This window comes from Neolamprologus multifasciatus, chromosome 6, assembly GCF_963576455.1.
Source record: "Neolamprologus multifasciatus chromosome 6, fNeoMul1.2, whole genome shotgun sequence".
Classification (NCBI taxonomy): domain Eukaryota; kingdom Metazoa; phylum Chordata; class Actinopteri; order Cichliformes; family Cichlidae; genus Neolamprologus; species Neolamprologus multifasciatus.
In genome coordinates this window covers 15,679,582-15,702,977 of record NC_140444.1, presented here as the reverse complement: position 1 = coordinate 15,702,977, position 23,396 = coordinate 15,679,582, and the positions used below count along the sequence as shown (strand labels likewise).

At 38.4% G+C, this 23,396-nt stretch overlaps 1 protein-coding gene across 1 annotated transcript in view; it reads right to left on the bottom strand.

Moving 5' to 3' along the window:
- usp43a (ubiquitin specific peptidase 43a) overlaps window positions 1-23,396 on the bottom strand; it is a 126,094-nt gene that overhangs the window by 36,471 nt on the left and 66,227 nt on the right. The window contains exons 7-8 of the mRNA XM_085161675.1: window positions 6,903-7,068; window positions 4,706-4,817 (exon numbers count right to left, since the gene is read on the bottom strand). Coding sequence (XP_085017801.1) covers window positions 4,706-4,817; window positions 6,903-7,068 — 278 coding nt within the window. The remainder of the gene's footprint in view (window positions 1-4,705; window positions 4,818-6,902; window positions 7,069-23,396) is intronic.

Below are 23,396 nucleotides of genomic sequence, written 5' to 3'. Positions count from 1 at the left end.
GAAATCTCACTCTGATTTACAATACTTGTTAAAGAGCGTGACAGAAACAACAGTGCAAGAAAAGAGTAATCGAGTATAACATAATCCACAAGAATTTTGTAAAAAGACTTTTAAAAAGTGTTTTGTGGTCTTTGAAAAGAAAAATATTTCCATAGTACATGGACCATCCATAAAGTAAACTTTCAAACCTTCAGTACAAACTGCATAATGGAAAAGGTAATGCTTCGGTGCACTGATTTTTAAAGTAAAAAACCTGAGGTCATGTGATTAGGGCCTGCTTGTTATACAGCATACAAGGCTGAGAACTAAGGGAGACAGAGCTTTTGCCACTGTGGAACTCTCTTCCTCTGAGCTTGACAACTAAAAACTCATCTCTCGGGAATTGCGTTTGGTTAACTTTTTTGTTTGTTTGTTTGTTTAAAATGCCTTGGTATTTCTTTGTGAAGCACGTTGGGATCATTGTCTTTGAAGGTGCTATATAAATACAATGTTACTTGACTTACTGCATCAATAACAGGCGCAACATCTTAACAACACTTGAGGAACAAGTTTGCATGGATCAGTGTACATATGCATCAACATAAGCAAAGCAAACTACTTTCTTACATAGTTTCTGTTCATATATACATATATATATATATATATATATATATATATATATATATATATATATGTATATATATATATATATATATATGTATATATATGTATATATGTGTGTGTATATATATATATATATATATATATATATATATATATATATATATATATATAAATATATGCATGTGTGCATGTTTGTGTATGTAATATATAAGAATAAATGAAGATAACGTTATGAATATAACGTTATGAATATAACGTTATGAATATAACGTTATGAATATAACGTTATGAATATAACGTGAATCAGTGGTGTTGTGTTGTTGTGTTAAAAGGTTAAGCTGAACTGACTTGAAGCAGTGTTGTCACTGTGGTTACCAGAGGTTTTATATAGAATTGGCCGCCATGACAACGAATTAAGGAATCCAGAGTTTGAAATCTCAAAATATGTCAGCAGTAGAACACAAAAAAGGAGCAAGGAAAAGTATCTGAGTTAAAAACAATAAATGACTTGTAATAATTAAAATAATCGTAATAAGCTTTTTTTGAGGGGATCTATAAAACTGTCTTAAAGCACACATTCTCTTATTCATGTCTTGCAGGTAAATTGTATATATATCTATCTATCTAGCTATCCATCCATATATATATATATATATATATATATATATATATGTATATATATATATATATATATATATATATATATATATATATATATATATATATGTACATAGCAGAACTATACAAACCACCCAAATCTTAATAAGCACATTACCATTACTTCCACCAGCAAATTGACAGAGACTAGAACATTTTTAATCACTTTGTCCTATTTTTGTTTCTCTTGTGGGACTTGGTTTTAAAATGTCTGTTAACTAAAATGCTCTGTAACTATAATAACCTAGTCTCTCTGTCAGTCCTACCACCTTTCCACTCAAATAGAGAAAAATGTATTTCCAAATGGATTACATTCTTTGTTGCAAAGACATAAGGGTTCATTATGAGTCGGCTGCTCTTGGAGAACAGGAACTGCAGTCGAGCATAAAGAGAGAAAAATTAGTTGGTTAATAGGAGCCTAGAGCAGTAATGAAAAAGGTACAGTCTCTTTCTTGTTGGTTTTATGAGGTCGAGCGAGCATGCGTTCAGACATCCTTGTCTGTCTGTTAAAGCATAATGAAGGAAAGTGGATGAGACACTTCACACTAATAAGTAATCACGCAGGACTGGTACAGTTTTTGAATGAACATTAGTGTTAAGCATTCATAATCTGCCTCACGGAGGCCAGCGACTCCAGTGAGTCTGAATATATGAAAGACCTTCACACCATAAAGAAAACGATAGAAGGCCATATATTTGAATTCACTGGTCATTCAGTAATATTTGGTAAGATAAACATGTGACATGAGAAGTTCAAAGATTCAAGAAAAAATGAACTCAGAGCCAAAAGCTCATTTTTAGCAGAAACAGCCGAATTAAAAAAATGATAGAAATCCTCCAACATGGATTTACCATCAGGATAAAAGACTTAGGGAATTTTCTAAATATTCCCTAAAAAGGCCAGGCAACAAGCATTAACAAGTGGTTTCCTTTTTATTCAGAGAATTTTAGTCATTTAAAATTCAAATAAGCTGAATTCTGCTCTGCCAGCTTTTCAAAGAGTAAAAAAATGAATATGAATGTAATGTGCTAATATAAAGTTTAGACAGGTATGCCAGAGACAGAGGCAAAATTAATAACATTTTCTAAATAACCTGATAACCTTCAGAGAGTGAGCTGTGGAAGAAGAAGTGGATTTTGACATGCGAGTCGGTGCGTTTTCTTTTTTTGGACAAGCTGAGCTGTGTCTTGCTAAACAAACCTCTGGGTGGCACCAAAGCACTGTTTAATGATAATGAAAGGAGCATGACACTGGCAAAGAAACTGAGTTTTGTGTGGATCTTATGTATTATATTAATAATAATAATAATAATAATAATAATAATAATAATAATAATGGATTGGATTTATATAGCGCTCTGTGGTTTCTTCTAAAATAACAGCAACAGAGCATCAGCAAGGCTTGATGGCCTTCTCCCTCGGGATAGAAGTGGTCTTTACAGCTTAAAATATGAAAAAAATAAAAATAAAATAACAACAAACAAACAAAAATCCACATAGGGACGTTGGTGGTATATTTTTAAGAAGAATAAAGGGGAAGTAAGGACAACAAGAGGATGTTTCAATATATGGGCAGACAGGTTTTGAAGAATTAACTATGAAACTAAGATAGCAATCAGTAAATACCAGACTTATGTTTCTCCTCCTTTTCCTCCGTAGTTCCTAATCAAATAGACAGCTGCATGATGAATGGGTGCTTACGTGTCACAAAAATATTTACTCAGTAGTGTTGAGCCACGGTTCATAGTTTGAACACGCATCGGCTGAATCGCAGCTTTTATCAAGATTAGCAGCACATACTGAGTGGACGGTAGAGCTAAAATCTTACATACAAAAATGGCCTTGAACAAAAATAAACAGGTCAGAATCAAAGGCCTTTGTGGTTAAATCTTGGCTTGTGAATGTAGGAGTAATGCATCCACCGAAACTATGCAACGAAATAAAACTTGTTTTCTTATTTTCACTCTTCACATTCATCTTTATTTCCTCTACACTAATAAAAATGTGCATTTCTGTTATTGAGGTTTGACAGTGCAACATTGAAAATTATGCTAAGGACATTATTATTCTCACATGAAAGGCTTGAACTACTGGTATGTGTCTGCTCTAGTGTTTGGTTTATTTTAAATAATTTTTTTGTGAAAACACCTTAAAAGATTTTAAAAGATTTAAACACTCATTTGAATGAAAATTGTAACAGATGGAGAAACAGGCTCTCTCAAAGTAGTATCAAAACGTCCCATATGAAGAACGACATACGTCACTAAACTTGATGACAACCTCTTTGCAGCCAGCAAAAATCAGAAATTGCCTGGTCACTGCTCTAAATCTTTTCATATTCAGCAACTGATTGCTCGTAGTTTTGGCCACCAGCTGGTCAGCCCTTGGTGGAAGAGTGCAATACCCTTAACCTCTTGGTGGCTGCTTTGGATCACAAGACGACTACACGTGTCACCTGGTGGAAGGCAATCCATCTCCAAACAATTACTGTCCAACTCACACTGACTGCAATCACATTCAGACAGATTGGCAAAGGTGTGCAAATAATTGCCATCTAATTTTAAAATGCAGACAGATTGCCAGCACGTTGCAATCAATCTGAGTCAATCTGCACCGATAAGCACAGCTCGTCTATGACACTTGTTTTTGCAATAAGGGACTCGACTCAACTCTCTTGCCATCTGGTTGTATTCTGGTTATATATCTATATAAATCAGTATTTGAGAAGAAATCTTTGAATTTCTGTTTAATTATAAATTTCTGTGGATGTAGGGTGAAACAGATTTGTGATTTTCACCAACTGCTTATAGTTAACTGCCGTATTATCACAAACACAGACCCCGTTCAACTGCAGCCTAATAGCAAAATAGCACTCGTTTTGAAGATGGCAACTGCCTGCCAGTTGCAGACCCGGTCCACGTCAACAGCTATTTCAAAGGCAACCAGTTTGTTGCACTTGGCTACAGTAAATTTGGTCGTCCTGCAGTCTCCAACCACTGTTTTCCCTAGTCTGACTGTAGAAGCTAGTAAGACTCATTGAATCTAATAACATATAAAGACTTAGGAACTCAATCTAACCTATAAATACAACATGCTATAAAGGATCAGATTTGTAGTTTCTGCAGATTTATTATTAAATATTAATTCAATTCAGTTCAATGCATTATTTATGAAGTGGCAGTCATCTCAATGTGCTTTACACAGCATCACAAAGACCCTACAATCATCAAAACAATGAAGGAAGAAAAAACTACGAGTTTTCATTTGCTTTGTCTGCTTTTCATTTAGCTCTAACTATGACTCAGACAGATAACTGATCTCTCCACTGCGCTGCTATTTTAATCTGTTCTGTTAGAACCCAGAGTGTCCAGGACCACCTGAGCTGAAGCGCCAAGGACACAGAATAGAGTAGCTGACATGTTATTGGTTAGTGAGGGTGCATTACCTGAGCCTGAGATCCATTCAGCATCAGATAATAGAGCTTACTGAGGATGCTCTGATGCAGCTGGTCCCAGGAGATACTCCTGTCCTCAAGTATAAGAAATGGAGGCCCAAACCTGCGAGAGCAGAGCACAAGTGAGGACGGTAGAGCAGAGCAGAACAAAAGAGATTTGAGAGTAGGTTTTGCATTGAAAAGATAAATAAAAAAATGATTGCTATTTATAATTAAGTATGTTGGCAAGTAATTAAGATTAGAAAACGTAGTCTAACCTGAATTCATTGAAACACTAAGTGAAAAGCAGCTGTAGGCTTATTAGGAATGTGTCAAACTATCAAATGTCAAGTGCATCAAGTTGTTACAGCCAGCTGTCTTGTACTGACATGTTGTCCAGGAGCAAATAAGAAACCAGTCTGCATTTCAGCAATGCATCCATACCTTAGAATGGGTTCTTCCACCTATGTTAATCCACAGGCTTACATATAGTCCACATACAATTACAATAACACTTTAAGTTTTAAATGCATTTTAAGACATTTACAGTATAAACACAAACACAGCAACAAAATTCCCAATGCCTTGGCAGCTAACTGTTATGAAGAAATATTGGTGCAACTCATTCAGTTGCTACAGAACACAACAGTATGACAGCAATACCAAGCTTTTAATGTAGCAGCATCGTACTGGAGAAGACCTGTTTTTCCTCTCTTAAAACCTCCCCGCAGCACAAAGTGAGCTCAGAGTGAAGAAATAATTTGGAGTCAAAGAACTTGAGTTGCCTTAACCTGAACGACCCTGAACGGGATCGTTTTGATTGCTACTGTGCGCCAGAGCATGATCTGTAGGCTGAATGGGAGCAAATCTTTACAAGCTTCATAATATCACAGTCTCGGAGGAGGAAAGCTGTTGAAGTTGCACATTTAAGCACAGATTTGGACTGTTCGGGTATCCACATGATCCACTATGGCATTTTAATTAGGAAATAATTAAACATCTGTAGATGTATTGCTTTTTCCAGATCATTTTGGGAATAGATGGCTGCACAGAGACATTTATTGTAGCCGCACAGACGAGTCAGGTGGCATGTGGACGGATGAGTCTTCAAATGTCAGACCCTGACATTATCAAGCCTTTCAGTAACGTCTCTACATGGATTTGTGGAGCTATAAGATCAAATCCCAAAGTGCACATGATGACTGAAACTAGATCACTGGAGAGTAAAATAAATCTGTCTTGCCTTGTGTCAATAAGAGGTTAGACTTATTGATCCCCTGTGGAGAGAGCGTTATAAATTGAAAAGTATTAATAATGGCGATGTGGATGCTTTTGTGCACTGTAAGCCCCATCCAATCTGCCTTTGCAAGGACTCGTTTTAGTAAAATAGTAACAGCAAAACATTCACGTGTAAGTCAATACATCTTTGCTCAGTTTAAAGTAAGGCTCGAAATTTGTCTTGTAAAAGTCTGGGTCCCACATCTTTTTATTTACCTTCTCAGTGACGATATTGTCAGGTAAACGTTATCAAAAGTTTTGATTCTCTGATCTGTAATGCTGTTCAGTAACTATGGGATGCTTAGCCCCAAATAAATACAAGCATCCAATCAGCTTCTTCCATTGTTTCTTCCATCTGTGATGCTGCTGAAATCTAACATCAGATGCGGCACATTGCAGATGCTAAGCAGTGACGAGCACATGGATCTAATTGATTTTTTTCACAGGTCAGAGGGTTTGATTTGACCACATTGTTTAACTTGGCCTCTAGTTTCAACACTATTGAATTGAGTGTATGTTTTAGCTGCACAAATCTAAAAAAATAAACACCGTTGAGTCTGGGGAATTCACGTAACAGACATACAGGTCAAAGTCAAACAGGAGTTAGATGTTGATGCTGAAATAACACAGCAGGACTAAAGGAAAAGAATGAACGGCAAAATCTATTTAAGACACAGCAGAGCAAGAGAAGTGTCTGCTTCTGTGTATGATCAAGGTCTAAAACACAGTCTGACTGCAGGATGGCACGTCCTTAAAATGCATAAAAGATATCTAGGTTACCTTAGATATCTTTACACTTGGTTCTTCTGTGCTCAAATAGTTCTAGAAGAAGCCATAATTGTTAAATAAACTGCTTATCTGAGTTAAAGAGATGTAAAAAAAAAAATCAATACAAATGAAATGGATAATAATGACGATGACAAGAGCTCACCTGACAGCTTGCGCGCCAGATCCTGCTGTGTTGCAAATGAGGAGGAGGACCTTGGAGTTACCCTGGTTCAGATACTCAGAGGAGAGGGTGCCAGATGGAGGTAACCTCTGACCATCAGGTCCAGCCGTGAAGGCGTAGGGGGAGGAAGGGAGGCTGTGGTGATACCCTGACCATAACAGAGGAAGCAGGGAGAACTGTTTAACACGGCACAATTACATTTGTCATTGTCTTTTTGAAGCTAGCTGTTCACAATCACTATATCGTCCATATCACTGCGAATGCCAGGATAATCCATCAGCCAATCTTTCTCTCCTTCTCACTTAAGTTGTGCTTCTTGGTGACAAATCATCAAAGCAATTGGCTACAGCTCACCAATGGATATGTGTTTTTTTTTATTGCTTCTTATCATATTATAATGCATCAAATCTCTGCGTCTGTTTCTTTGAACAATGAATGACAGGTTGGAGATGCCCAACCCTACCCCCAAGACCCCACAATACTTAGAATCCTCCTTTTAAGGCGGAGACTTATTGCATAGCTGCCCCAGGGCAGCTGTGGCTACAACTGTAGCTGCCTCCACCAGTGTGTGAATGTGAGAGTGAATGAATAGTGGAATTGTAAAGCGCTTTGAGGGGTCCCAAAAAGCGCTATATAAATGTAATCCATTATTATTATTATTATTATTACTTAAGGAGTCCACCCTTTTCTGATGAGAAACATGGCCTCGGGCTTGCAGGTGCCAATTCTCTTCTGATGTGAGTCAGAGATCATCGTTTGATTATGCCAAACACACTCAACCCCTTGGCCCCAAAATTCTCTCTATAAAAGTTTTGAACAGGCCAAAGGGCAGAATATTGAGTGTCAAGAAACTGCTTATTACATTTTTACACAGCAAATCCAGCATGTCCAAATTAACACTGTCAGATTTGATTTCAACACTTTTAAAGTGTCTATATGGGTCCACACCAGAGAGTGTTAATTTAACTCTTTTTGGAGAGTTGGTATGTTAACTCTGATTTAGTGTTAAACACCAAATCTGTCTGGAGTTGATAATTTAACACTTGGTGTTAAGAGTTTATATATTAACTCTCAAAGAGTATTTTAGTTTAACTACGTAAGAGTTATCTTCTAATTAATTCTAAAAAGCGGGAATTTTACTGTTCTGAACTTCTAGAAATTTCTTTTGGAAATAAACATTTACTAAAAAGACGCAATGGTTTTTGAAAAACATTTATTCTGAACTGTGCACCACAATTTCAAAACATTTTCTAAAGATGTAACAGTGTACATGTTCTCACTTTCATTAGAATTTCGTTTATCAAAAGGTCTGACATAGGTGAGCTGGTAAATGCAAATAACAGCATTCTCATCACTTATTTCAATAAATACAAAATACAATATGCATGTCCTTCATTCATCACTTTGTGGAACTTCAACGCACTTCTGCTCTCCCCCATATTCCATCTTCACAAGCACATCCTATGTGGAGATTGAATAAAAATTAGTTGACACTAATTAATGGCACAAATTAATTGAAGCACAGTAAAAAAAAAAAAGGAATCCTTTTTGAGCCATTACTTGTGTAAAGTATTTTCCCAAAAGACAAGGACACAGACAACAGGTAATACTGAACTAAATGTAAAACCTCAACCTTTTTCATTTTTACCTAAACCGTGTGCACAAAACTCTGGAGGAATCTAAGTGCTAACGTAGAACTCAGTCGGGACATCTGCTACTGCTGTTTGCTCGTTTTTTATGGGAGATCGTTTTCAGGCTTCAAGTAGCACCATTATATCAACATTTCACATTCTAGACATTGTTTTAAGTGTATTTGACCAAGAAATTTGACTGAAAATTCACATGCAAGCTTTTTTTCAAGGCTGTGGTATTTCCCCGCAAACAATACCTTTCAGCTAGCTAAAACAGCGAGCGGTGCTATCAGCGAGCAACACGGCTAATGCCTTTCACACAGCTTTGTCTCAACTCCAAAGAGCCACAGAAGTAAAAGCTAATAACAATAATTGAAACAATCTTTGAAAACATGACTTACCAAGCATGGCAAACAACTCAAATATGTAGAGCAAAATGTTCTGAAACGGCTTCACTTCAGCTTCGATTGGAGCCGTGCTGGGGGCGGAGTCTGTGAATTTACTCTATTAGTGTCATAGCCCCTGTAGGAGTTCAGAGTTAAGAGGTCAAGAGTTAATGTTTCCATTGTAACACCTCCAGATTTGAAATAGAAACACTCATTTTTAACACTCGATTTTAACTACTATCATTTTACACCTCAGAGTTACATTAAAAGAATGTGACTCTACTTAGAGTAAAATTAACTCTAAGACTACTAACACCAAAACATTTAACACTTTTGAATTTGCTGTGTACCAGCAACAAGCAACATCTCATGACAGGATCGCATCATTGGTTACTCTAACCAAAGTTGTGCCCAGTCTTAGGAACAACTGAAATGAACCAGGGATGAAAAAAAACCCAAACCAAAACATTGAGTTTGTGAATGAAAAACTGTTATGCAAAATCAACCATTTAATGTGACATGTTTACACTTTCTTCCAAAAGGATCTTTAAAAATCTCCATTATGTTAAAATTGTTCTTATTTACCCCGAGCATCTCGTATCGCTCGCACTTACAAGACAAACACGTTGCTGTGATTGATGTTGAGTAATAGTGGAAGTTGACACAGAGGGTTCAACCTCTTGACTCCCAGGAAACATAAACTTTGACACTATCAGAGGATTTAATTAAACTGTGCTTGTTTGATCTCAACCATGCAATTAATCACTGCCACGTTTCAGCTTCAACTTTCAACAAACACACACGCGCACACATAAATGGTGACAAAAGGACACACATTTATCACCTAAGTAGAAGTACAAATATTTGTTTTAAAGAATACTCTTGTAAAAGTTGAAGTACTAATTCAGTCTTTTTACTCAAGTAAAAGTGAAGTGCAGGCTCTGAAATGTACTATAACAGTAAACAGTATCGCGTTGGAGGACACTTCTACAAGCTATGTTTGTGCAAAGCTAAGTGAACTTCATGTCATATTAAATATGATAAGAAAATAATACCCGGGTCCTGTCATTTCTGTCTTACATTTTTCTCTACCTCTGAAAGTGAGCTTCTCTTCTGTCTCTGGGAAATACAGAACCTGTACTTTTAGAGATACACATTGCTGTCGGGTCTCTACCTTATAACACTCAGTGCATTGATCAATGCAAATAGCTGACCTGATTGGCTACCTCCCTGGAGTTTTTTAGGGGGGAGGTAACAATGTTTAAAACAATAACAATAATAATATTTATATTTATAACAAGGTGCAAAAATAATTCATGTGCAGTAACAGTGTGCAATACAAATACACTTATTCTTCTTTTTTATTACTAAGTTATTATACTGTGTTGTGTTGTTTGTGTTGCATTGTGATGTGTCATATCGTGTCGTGTTGTGTTATATGTAGTGCCCACGTAGGACAGTTTTCCAATTTCATTGTACTACTGTACTATGTATGACTGTGCAATGACAATAAAGAGTTATCTTATCTTATCTTATCTTATCTTATCTTATCTTATTGTCATATGTTTTTGTGCTTTGGTGCTATATAAATAAAACTGAATTGAACACATTGTGTTACAAACTGCACAGCTACAGTTTGTGTGTTTGAAATTACTTGCCACGTTACTCTTGTTACTCTTTTTTATTGCACTATACAACTTAAACCCCTTGTTTAAGTTGTATTGTGCTATAAATGATGCATAAATTTGATGCTTAACTTAGTTTGAACATAACAGTGATGCAAAATAATCAACAACTCCCCTCAAATCCGTTAAACCTGAAGTAATGAACCTGTTATGAAAATGTAAGGAGCAAAGATATATACGTTTGAATGTAGAGAATAAAAGTCAAAAGTTGTCTGAAAATTTAAATAGTCAAGTAAAATACAGATATATGAAAACTCTACAGGAACAAGGTATGTAGTTCTTTATTTCCCACCTCTTAATAAAAGAAATCTAAGGAAAGCAAGCGTGAATAGATGTAAAGCTGAGATAAAGTGCCACCAAAAAAGCGAGAAGGGAGACTAATAAGGTGTAAAGAAAGAGCTCAGTGAAAGAACTTCTTTTTGAAATGAGAAAGGAAAAGTGCAAAAACACAAAACATCTCCGACTTCTAATTCATGTGTAATTAAGTACATTTAAAAAAAAAAAAAAATCATTTAAATCTGACGTATTCTAAAACAATTTTTAAGATGTTAAGAATTATTACTATCAAACAATTAGAGACAGAGGAACATATAACTCTTACTACTGAGAGGACCAGAGCAAAAAGCACTTTTAAAATCAGAAAGTAATATGTCCTGTGTGGCAAGCGGTATCATAACCGATATGTCCTGAGGACACTGGGAGAAATACCTGCCAGACTGTTATTCTCACACCTTCATCTATCCCTTATTGAGATGGATAGAGCAGACCCATGAAGTGAAAGAGGTTTTTGTGGAGTAGAAAGTGGGAGGAGTGGAAGGTATCAGAGTGGAAAAGAAAGGAGAGACTGTAAGAGTGAGAAGAGTGTCCAGACCTAAAGGAAAGAACAGTCGTTTGTCATTTGTAAAGAGTGATTTCCAAGCAAAGACTTCAGGTGTGAGAGACACTTGACGACTGGAACACTGTATGCCTTCTCGTGTACGTACTGACTTATTTCTGATGTTATAGTAATAACGGGCACATAGAGAGAAAAAGTGAGGAAAGAACAAGGGAATCAAACCAATAACTCTTTGTTTAAGATGCCAGGGTGTACGTGGTCTCATTCTCATTGCCAACCGGCTATCAGGTCGACCCACATTAAGCTATTTGTTGTTGTTATTGCAACAATGTCATGGCTGCTGTAAAATTCTCCTTGTAATCTGCTCTTTGTAATTAAAAGATAAACCCTGAGACTGAAGTGGATGCAACTGAACTAAGTGGAAAAGAGATACAAAAAGAGGATTATGAGGTGAAAGAAACAAAAACAGAAACAGAAACTGCTCTTGGGAATGGAGGTGGTGTGTACGGCAACATTAATTAAACAACTCAGTCCCGCAGAAGACTCCTCCGGCATTCATTCTCGTCTTAACTCGCCATCCTTTAATTTTTTCTTTTTTTTCTTATCTTATCCTCTTACACTGGTGCTCTATTTATCATTGTCAGTATCTATTTTCCTTTCTTTCCCTAAAAAGTCTCCATCATCTGAATGTTAGGGATGAATCAGCCCTCAGCTACAAAGAAGAGTCAGTAATGAAGGATAATAAAAGTGGTAATTGCCACATCAGGAGATTATTGAGAGTTTTTTAGACCTGTGAGATGGGTGAAGGAGAGATTGTTATACCTGGGAGGACAAAGCAGTCTTTTATAAAGTATGTTACTCTTCCTTACTGTAAGCTTTAACACCTAACTGCCTAACTGCAGTTTGCTTTCATGCAGACATATGCAAGCTTCAACTTTCACATCAAAGTCTGGAAAGCCAATGCTAAATAATGGTATCTGGCAACCGTGTTACAGTGTGGTTTGTAGCTGGTGAACACAAATATCTTTAAGATGGTTAAGATGGCATTTAAAAGTGAAACCCTACAGTGCTGCTCCTAGTATTGACAGAGGATTTGAGTCAGCATTTGCTGGAAATGTGCCCTTGATCATCCCATTACTTTGCAAAATTCAATTCACAGATGAAATGTTTCAGACAAAAGTCAATTAGGAAACACTTCTGCTCATTGCTGAAGTGTAACAATAAGGTTGTGTGTGCAGTACAGACTAAACAAAAGCCTGCGTGAACACTCCGGCACATAAATGATGAGAAAGGACACTGCTTCCAAGCAGTGCGGGAGCCAGATCAGGGACACGTGTCAGCACAATCCACATACCCGACCAAAAATATCCAGGTGAACCCGCTACCTTACAGTCTTGAGCAAATCTGAGGTCTTGGCAGCAAATACTCATCTGACCACACAATGGCTCAGATGAGAGCAAAGCAGCTGAGCCTCGTGCCAAGAGCAAAATTACAGATTAGGCAAGCTGCACAGAAGGAACTGAACACACCTGATGCTGCCCTATTTTTTCCTCTCTTCTCTACGTTCCTTCCCTTAAATGCATCCATTTAACCGTCTGTCATATAAAGCAGGAAGGCACAACGTTGTGTCAAGAGTGGTCACCGCACAAACCCTATTAAGAGGAACAACACATGCGAGCAACAAAGCTACAATTCTTCTTTACACTTAGTTACATCATGTCTAAAACTCAACCAGCTTTGCGTGATGCATACTTTGCTAGATGTGGTGCAGACAGTAAAGAGGACGGTATATGAAACGGTGCAGTTGGAGCACAGTCTGCTGCACAAACTTCGTGATGACATAATTTCCAAATCGCCCAAAGTATCTTTTTCTGCATTTTGTTCTGTTAAGGACTGTTCTGTTAACCGTAATTTTATTCTACACTCACCAGCCACTTCATTAATTTAGCCTCGCTAGTAGCAGACTGGACCCAATTTTTGTCGTGGAGATTCAACAAGGTGCTGGAAACATTCCTCAAAGACCATGTTGAAATTGTGGCGTCAGTCAGTTGCTAAAGGTTTATCAGCTGCATCTATGATGCAAATGGTCAGGAACAATACTCAGGTGAGCTGTGATTAAGTATGACAAGAAAATATCTATCTCCCACTCTATTACACTGCTGCCACCAGTCTGAATCACTGATACAAGGTAGCATGGATTCATGTTTTTTTTGGTTACACCAAACTGTCTCAGCAGAAATTGAGACTCATCAGAGCGGCCAACGTTTTTCCAATCTTCTGTTGTCCAATTTTGCTGAGCCCGTGTGAATTTCAGTCTCGGTTTTTGTTCTTTTTGCACCCAGTATGGTCTCCTGCTGGACGTGTTCTGCATTCAGAGATGCTCTTCTGCATACTCTGGCAATAACGAGCGGTTATTTGAATCACTGTCGTCTTCCTATCAGCTTGAAGCAGTCTGGCCACTGTCTGACGATGCCAGAAGTCTTTTCTATTTTCTCTTTTTGGACCTTTCTCTGTAAACCCCAGAGATAGTTGTGTTAATCTACATGCCTAAATGCACTGAGTTACTGCCATGTGAACGGGAATATCAACAAATCGAACAACATGAGAGAGCCCTCTTTTGTAAAACATCTATAAAAGCAGAACATAAACAGAAGACCTTTTTTCCCTGCTGACTGGTTACTTAAACATAATTAAGATGTGTTCTGAGCTCATCGTACACTAGATGTTTCAACATGCTTGTTGGAAGATGAAGCATTCAAGCCAGCATTTATGCACTGTTTGTGTTCTTCTTAATAAGGCTGCTGAGATGACAGTAGCTCTTATTTCCCAAATGAGTTAAGAACACTTTCCAGAGGCAGTTGTGGTGATCAGGGCAGTGACTGTAGACACATGAAATTTCTTTTTGCCTCCATTCTCTTCAGGTTATTTTACATGATGAATTCTATTGGGGGGCCACGAGTTCCCTGATGAATCTTCCTGGAATATATTTGCTTTTCTGCGCTTAGTTCGCTTTAGGCGGCATGTAACTGTCTTAATGGAACTGGAAGGAATATGTACTTGGCAGCATTTAATTTGCATGTGTGATGTCTTTGTTTCAGTGCGAGTCTATTTATGTATGTGTTCATAAGCACATACATCTCAGCTCTGCACACGTACAATCATTTGTCTCATCATATCAAAATTATAGTTAATAGTTAATCATAGTAGACAAATTTAAACGGCGCACACCATTCGAAACAAATTGTTACTTTATTTTATGTTCATTTGTTTATACTAGTTTTATTTTTATATTATACAAAGTTGAAATTTCATTTTCATTCAGAATAGAAGGAAGTCACCATTAGTAGAGTTATCAGTCATTTATTTTTTTAAAGCTGCATCTGTTTACTTTATTGTCTCTTTCTGTCTCGACTTTTTAATGTACCATTTGCTCGGCCCAATTAAATATTGTCTAATAAATATTGATATTGTTGGATTTTCAATCTAATGTGCCGACCACATAAATAAGACCAGTGTGTATAATCCAGGGGATTCTCTTTTTAATAAAGCCCAGCTGGACAGCCACAGTGCAACACTTGCCGCCCTGCACCGAGCTCAAACCTGGACTACTCTCTCCCTTTCCCATCAGTCTATTTATGTGCAAATTGCCCAGACTGTTAAGGCTGAAATAGAACGATATTGTGGCGCTTTAGACCTAATTGATTTTTCAGTGTTTTCTACCGAGAGGCCTCCTACTGCTGCAAAACCTCATTACTGTACTATGGAGCAGTTTTGATTCAATATACCCCAGAATGTTTACTGATAAAGTTAAACAAAATCCAGCACATTCGCGCACACAGCCAGAAAGAAATCCTTCTCAAACCGCTCTCCACTAAACTTGGTTACTTTTCTTGATGTTGAAATTTAGGCTCTCTATCCCTTTTTTTTGTCTTGCTGTTATGTGAAGGGCTATTCATTATTCATATATTTATAATGATGATAGAGGAGAGAGAGCTTTTGGGCCTTTGTACCTTCATCATTAGCATCCTAATTACCCTTGTTTTCCCACAAAGAGGAAATGTGGGGAGGGGGAAAATGTTGGAAAAGGACAAGGAAGGAGTCAGTGGCTAATGGAGCCTATTCAATAACAAGTTATTTGCTAAAAAAAACCCTAAAAATATCACACTTTCATATTCATTTTTTCCACCCAGAGTCACAAAACGACTTCTCAGTGGCCACTCAGGTGGGTAAACCTAACTGTGAAACAGCTGATCCGTCACTTTCGTCCAGACTAAAATATCTGAACAAGTGTTAAAATATTGTCTCCAAATTTTGAGACTCTCCCAGAGCCTTCCAGTATGTCTGCAGACTCTTATTCTGTTTACATTTTGTTCAGACCTCAAATAGAAAACATGGTTAGAGAGTTATCTTTCTCACATTTGTAAAGCAGCAAGGTTGGCATAGCAAATATATAATTTTCTGTGTTGCAGAGGTAAAGAAGAAAATAATCATCTGTATTTCTGACTGTACGTCGAGAATCTGCTGTGCGGTAATTTGCCTTATTAAGTGTTTATTCTGTGCCACTGTGTGCTGTGAAAGCACATTTTCAGTCCACGTTTGCTTGCCTTGCTTCCACCATGAAAAGGTAGCACTATTCTGAGCTGCACCATATAACTTTGCTATATGTCATCCTACAGCTGTCAGAAACACGACCGCGAGATAGAGACTCCTGAGAATACATCATATAGGTAACTGCGTTTATGCCTGTGCAAATTTGTATGTGTCAGTATTTTAGTAAAACATAAGCAATAACATAAGTGTTGCAAAGATTTCTGCCAACTGAAGCAAATTAGTCAAGAAAATGAGACATGAAATAAGGTTTTTGAGCCTTTGCATTGCTGGTTTCACATTTAATAACCTTGGCAATAAAGTCTATACTCTGTGACAATTACTGTCGGTGTACAAATCTAATTTGGTCACAGATGATCTGGGAAAATTAGCTGCTCTTACATGCCACAAAACGGTTTCATTTATCATTTCTGTAAATCAAAGATTAAACCTGAAGGGACGGGACATGCTTGTAGTGTCTATTTCATCATGAACACGTGCATTAGTAAGGCTGGCACATTCTTACTGAGAGTTGACACAAATAAGAGAAGACCCATTCTCCAATTCCGATCATCTACCACAACTCACTCACAATCTCATAAATAAATTATTTTTCAATTTTGTACCAAGTCCCTAAAACTATTGTTTTTCTGCTCCTACTCCTGCCTGGTGAGATCTGATCCCAATTAAAGTAACTGCTAAAAGTGGAATTCATACATGAACATGCCAAACAAATTTGCATCTCTTGGAAGGAAACAAATCTCGGACCTCCGGAGGAGGTTGTTATGTGAGTAAGCTATTCATTGCATTCAGTCCTAAAGGCTTTCTATACAGTCATCTGTTTGCTTCTCGCTGGGCTTCACATTCCCACACAAACTGCAAAACAAACTACATGACAGACAGCAGCAATATCAGAGCTCTGCTCAAAATAATGAATAAATAAATAAATAAAAAATGTGGCTTGCGTGAAAAGATCCTGTATAAAATTACACTCCATTTCCCTCATAGCAATCCCTGCTATTTCATTTGGGTATGACTTTCTTCTTTCTTCTTCTCCAGCAATACCTACTGGTTAAAAACCCGCATGAGTCCTACTGAGCAATTTTGCTACCTGCGCTCCCCTTCACCCTTTCTCTTAGCGATCTCCATATCTGCATATGTATCAATGTTAGGTTTTGTAATGTTGATTGTCATTTATGCTTAGAAATATTTAACCATATATGCTTAGAGGTGTATAATCGATTGTGTAGTGATAGGATGTGTGATCCTTAATAGTCTGCAAAGGCTTGGTGCGCATTCCAGAGTGTTCTGGAATCCACACCTACATCCTGGGAGCATGGGAAGAGGTCGTACCTTGTTTTATTGTTTTACAGTAGGATTAACGTAGCAATATCTGTTTTAGTCTGAGTGCCTTTTGTTTACATGAACTGCTGGACTTTCCAGACCAGTAGGTTTAGGGAAGTCTTTATGGGGTCACGCTCTGACCCCACACACACACACACACACACACACACACACACACACACACAAAATCCTTTGTTCACATGTATACCTATGTAAGATGTTATATGTTAATGACCCTATGCATATTCATGTAACCACAATAAAAGGAGTGCTATGGGGAACCTGGCTGAGAGTCTGACGGAGGTCAAGTGGTGGAACGACACTTGGCTCCAGGCAGGTCTCCCTCATGCATGAGTAACATGAAGAACTTTGCCTACTTTGGGTCTTGCTTTGCTGTGTAATTATATTGTCTTCAACGTTCCAGCGAATAGGTTCAAGCTACAAACCTATCATTAATTGGTCCTTCGAGAGCCGGAGCCCTGGAGTCGACATTCACCGAGGGGAGAAGAGACACGCTGAAAGACTGACGTCAGCCAGGAAGTTCCTGTAGTAAAGTCCCGAGACGTGAGAATTTGTCATCGGCAGGTGGATTAGCTGTCTGTCTTTTCTCCTCGATGAATGACGATCGGCGGGATTCGAGACTATATTACACGCTAAGCAACGCCGAGTAAGTTGAGAGAGCGACTCTATAACCGCAGAACTGGGTTAGGGTCCCGAAAAAAGAGGTTTTGGTAAAATCGCCCAAGGGCCCAAGCGTCCGGTGAGTGTCTGGTTTTGAAATCGCCCTGGGTTTGTGTCCCGAGCGTCCCTTCATTGGGTTTTGTCACGCGACTGGGTTAGGGTCCCACAACTGGGTTAGGGTCCCGAAAGACTGGGTTAGTGTCCCGAGCGGTCCGGTGTGAGTCCGGAGTAGGCCTATTTTGTGTTGTTGTTGTTGTTGTGTTTGTGTTTGAGTGTGTTTGTGTGAGCGGGTGCGGAGCAGAACACGTGGTCTGTGACACCGGCTGTTGTTGTTATCATGGGTTCCTAAGCAACCAAGAGTGCGTCAGAGGGTGACAGACATTTACGCTGGACTTTGGCAGCGCAAAGTATTTAAATAAAAGAGAGCGACGGCTCCTTAGCTGCGCTGGTTCACGCGAGCACGGTCGCGCGGGTTTCACGCGGACCTGAGCCATGCGGTTAATCGCAGGCTTATAAATGGAAGAGATTCAAATGTTAGAAGTTTTCAGAAAACACACCAGCTTTGAAGAGCGTGTGGAGAAGGCCAGCCCACATCAGCAGCACTTAAGATATGCTCTGGTGAATGGCTTTCCCCCACCCCTTGCTGACACAAAATGTTTATTCTTTAGCTTGCCCTGATCGACAACGGCCTGTGCTCCAGACCATAGATAGTACAATGACATATGAGATGAAGTAAAATAGGTAAATATTTAAACTAATGATGTGCATAGAGGCATTTGACCTGTGTGAAAGACTGTCGTCTTATTATGAGCCATTGTTGAGATATAGAGCACACCTGTGAAAACAACTAATATGCTGAACCCTGTATGAAACAGCTGAAAATTACATGATGGAGAAACTGAATTGAATATGAAAGTGCAAGTCTTTGCCACTGTGGGGCAAAGCACACAACCACTGTGTGAGGTTGCATTGTGGTCTCTTGTGAGCTGATGATCAAGCTACACATTATCAGATCAGGAGCTGGCTGAGAACTCCACAAAGAGAGGGAAACAGAACTATGATAACTGTGATAACTGGAGTGTGCAGAGTTTCCGTGAGCAGTTTTCCTGCATCTTGACTCATGTGTGTAGAGAGTTCATAGCATCAGCATCATGTTTTTGTTTATTTGTTTTGTTGGGTTGAAAATAATTAAATAAACTTGTGATCATATTTATGGATCACCATGGCACATGCCATTGGCCAAATGATTTATTTACGCAGATGAAAAAAGTGAGTGTGAATGTGTCTGACGTCACAGTGTTTCTGTGCGCTGTGTAAAAGTAATTGCCTCTGATTGTGAGAGCGGTGATTCTGCAGGTCACCAGCTATTGTAAAGAAGAAAAAAAAAAAAAAGAGTACAAAAGAGATAAAATTTACATTGTAGATGAAAAATAATCATAGAAAAAAGGTTTTGTGTTGATCAGTCAAGAACAACTACAATCTCATTTTCTGTTTAAAGGACTGTTCACAAAACCAAACAGGGAGAGAGATGTGTGTTGATTAAGCAGTGATAATAATAATGAAAATGTCTTAGTTTGTCACTTTCAGGTGACAAGCAGACCTGAATCAATTTTCCACATGCAGCGGTCGGACGAAAGTTATAGTTTAACATCATTAGAGACATTCAGGCCAAGTTTCTGGCTGACTTATTTACAGCACCATGTGTCTCTCAAACTCACAAGCGAGCTCTCACTCCTCCCTGAAGACAAGGAATGCAGCTCCAAAGAGCAATAACATGGCAGATAAAGAGACAGCAGCAAAGTCCTGGGCAAAGAGTCCCAGCAAGCGGCAGCAGTGTGGACAAACAGCATCAGAGAAGAAGAGCAAACCCATCATCCTGCCTGATTGGATGAATGGCACTGTGTTTCCAACAAGCTGCAATTTCACTGTGCATGTGACAAGAACATTTGAGGAGAACTGAGGAGACTGTTGGAGTTTGACATTTGCCACCTTTGGAGTAAAATGGCAAGAAGAGACAGTGGAACACAGGACAAAGCTGAAGGAGAACTGCCTGCTGTTGGACTGTTGAAGTGGGAGAGGACAACAGAGTGAGAGGAGTGGTGAGAACACATAGGAATTTTGTTGTTTAATATGGGAAATCAAAATTTGGGTTAGCAAACCAGGGGGAAAGAAAACTGACTGCTTAAGTTGGAAAATTGTGAAGGAGTCTGAAACACTGTAAAAAAAAGAAACATATACAAAATCACACACACAAGCAGAACATGCATTAACCCTACTAACACAAACACAAGAGAGCTCATGAAGATTAGACAACATCTTGAGCATGTGAGTCTGTTTACCATCTTGTCCAAGTCACTTAGTGTGATGCAAAGACCAGTGGACTCATAACACATTAGTTAAGAAATGATCAAATAATAGCAGAAAAATGTGTAGGAAAGGCAGCTTTAAGAACATGTTCTGCTGGAGATGCAGCTCCACAGACATTGATTAAACCTGCCTAATAACACAAACACACATGCAATGAAAATTAGCTTGTTATCTCTCATCAGTGTTAAAATAGTGTCAATATAATAGACACTTGTTATCAAATCCTGAATTTATCCAATGCTGACAATTAACTCTCTAGGTTTCAGGACAACAGTTTAACCTTTGTGAAAAAAAAAAAAGATTCTGGTTTGATCACCCAGTAATCAGACAATAAATTTAGTTGTTAATATAGTAAATTGGGAGGTGCTTCCTGCTTGATTGATGCAGCACAAGTAATTTACTGTATGAGGGAAATACTATTTTTGTGATAACATTTTGAACATGCATTTCTGTTGTCCTGTCATCTTCGTGGGTTAATAGCTGATATGCAAATTAGTTGATCGTTTTTAGATTGAGGAAAGGTGACTGAATTTTAGCACGAGTGAATGAGATGTGTTGGAGTTTGTTGTGCGTTGAGTGGAGACTCTAAAACACTGAGTTTCCTGTTTTGATGTGCGAGTGAATCCTGCACCCAGATACACAACTCTGAATACATAAGAACAAACGTCTTTTGTGAAATAGCTGATGACATGTCTCACGTTTTATGATGACGGGAAAAAAGGAAAACTGAATAAAATGGGTGTGTGTGGCCTAAATGAGTGAGAAGCACCGACTAGGGGATTAAACTTATAGCTAATAACATATTAGGCTTATGTTGTGTGTTGTGCAGCTGATGGTTGGTTTGGAGTGAATCTAGTTGATGATTTTTCTTTTGTTGTGAAGTTGAGCCTGCCAATTAGTATGATGGTATGATAAACCAGGCTAATGGTATGATTTACCCTCCTGAGATGAGGAGCATGTGTCATGACTTAACAAGGCCTTTTTATTTTGTTACTTTCACCGTGCACTGAAAGTTTTGTTTGATAATCTCTGTCTGAGCAGATCTGTACGATTAGAACAGAAAGCGCTGTATGACACGTCGTCGAGAAAATTGTTACAAGTGAGCTTCTCCACATTAAAATGGGCTCAGGAGAAAGTCACTTATCTGGGGACAATTAGAAAGTAAGTTCCTGCCCAAAAAGGATTCAGCGAGGTAATCCGATCTAAAGTTCTTCTTTTTCTTTTTGAAATGACGTCATTTTGCTGAGAGTGGAAACTAAATGCGACGATAGGTTCCACTATCAGCAAAGAAAGAATGAATGCATGAATGAATGAGTGAAAGAGAAAAAAAAAACTGACTGACTGGTAAAAGCTGACAAAAGCTGACAAGGCTTGACCACGACTCAAGGTTAACCTCCACCTAGACAGGACAAAGGGGTGGATGAATCTATGTGTGTTTCCTTTTACAGGAGCAGAAAGATGACATCAACATTCGAGGTTGCGTGACGATTTAACCTTTTAAATGCCACTTTCTGTGTCTGTGCATCTACCAGGGGTGTTATTCACTACCTTGTGTTGCTCACAGAGGAAACTGTGAGAAAGAGTGTATACATCTGCGCAGCGCTAACATTTGCATTTTCTTTTCTACAGCATTACAGTTCTTCATGTGAATTGATCATGTGATTTATACCAGGACTAGTTAATGTTTTTCTACTACAGGATTTCTGGGTTTATGTGTGAAGAAAACTGTGTTTACAGGTTATGAGTGGTGATGCTGTTACACTGTGTTTTTGGGAAAATGTGAAGGTTACTTTGATGATGTGAATTACATGTGAGAAATTTCCTGTGTTGAAAACTAGTGTCACTTCTTTCCACAGCTATGGATGGTTAACCTTATGGTCCTTTTATAGCACCTCTGGAACCCGTCGACCTGCGTCTGACCACCGGGATGGTCAATGTGTATTGCTATTGTTTGTTTTACATGTAGAGAATTCAGCAGAAGCGGACAAGTGACATGAGAAAAACAAAAAGGAGATGCAGTGTCTATGGAATAGTTGAATATGGGGCTCATTAGCTAGCCACTTTTGAGCTCCTAGTGATTGATGAGTGGACTGACTTTGCTTAAGGGAAGTCACCGATTACATTAATGTTAACTGAGCACATGGGATGATCCATGTCTGAGGCAAATTATGGTAATAATTGTAGTTTACTGATTTGAGAAAACCTGCACATGATACTTGTCTTGCTGATGTTGAATGCTTTATTACTCTTATGATACAATTGTTTATAGGTGTGAAGTTTGATTTCACTTCCAGATCTGTTTTCCAGGCCATGATGGTGTGTATGCAGGCTCCTGGCGGAGCCAGGTGTTAAGCAAACTTAATATGCAAAACACGCTAACATCTTTTATTGCAGGGTTACGGAGCTACTCCAGAGGAGATGCCCTGATGTTGCCTGGGACATGATCTAGCTAACCTTTTTTTTTTTTTAAGACAGGAATCTAGGGTTGATGAGTTGACTCATGGGAGTGTCCATGCGTCAAGAGGAGGGGTCCAGGATTAACATGAAACAATGTTTTTTATGATTGTTGCAGTGATTTGTGTGATTAACAGTTCATTCAACGGGTATCAAACCTATGCAAGTGGTGCATCCATGTTCAGATGAGGCTTTGATGGCCTATAAGTGAAGTTCACTGAACTAAAGAATGTGGTTTGATGATTGTTGACATGCTCTCCAAATAGAAGTTTTTCCTCCTAGCAAGGAAATATAGGTGCAGCAGTCAGAGTATTGCTGAAAGGGATCTCCTGAGAAATCTCCAGAGGCCCAGTGAGAAACAAGAACCATTCCAGGCATAGCTGACAGCCCAGGCAGTGGTTGAGGTCAAAGGTCGAGCTGTTTGTGCCCATCATGAGATCAGACTTTGGAGCCACAGCAAGGAACTGAAGCTGCGTTGGAATGAGAGCTGTGCCAAGGGGGATTTC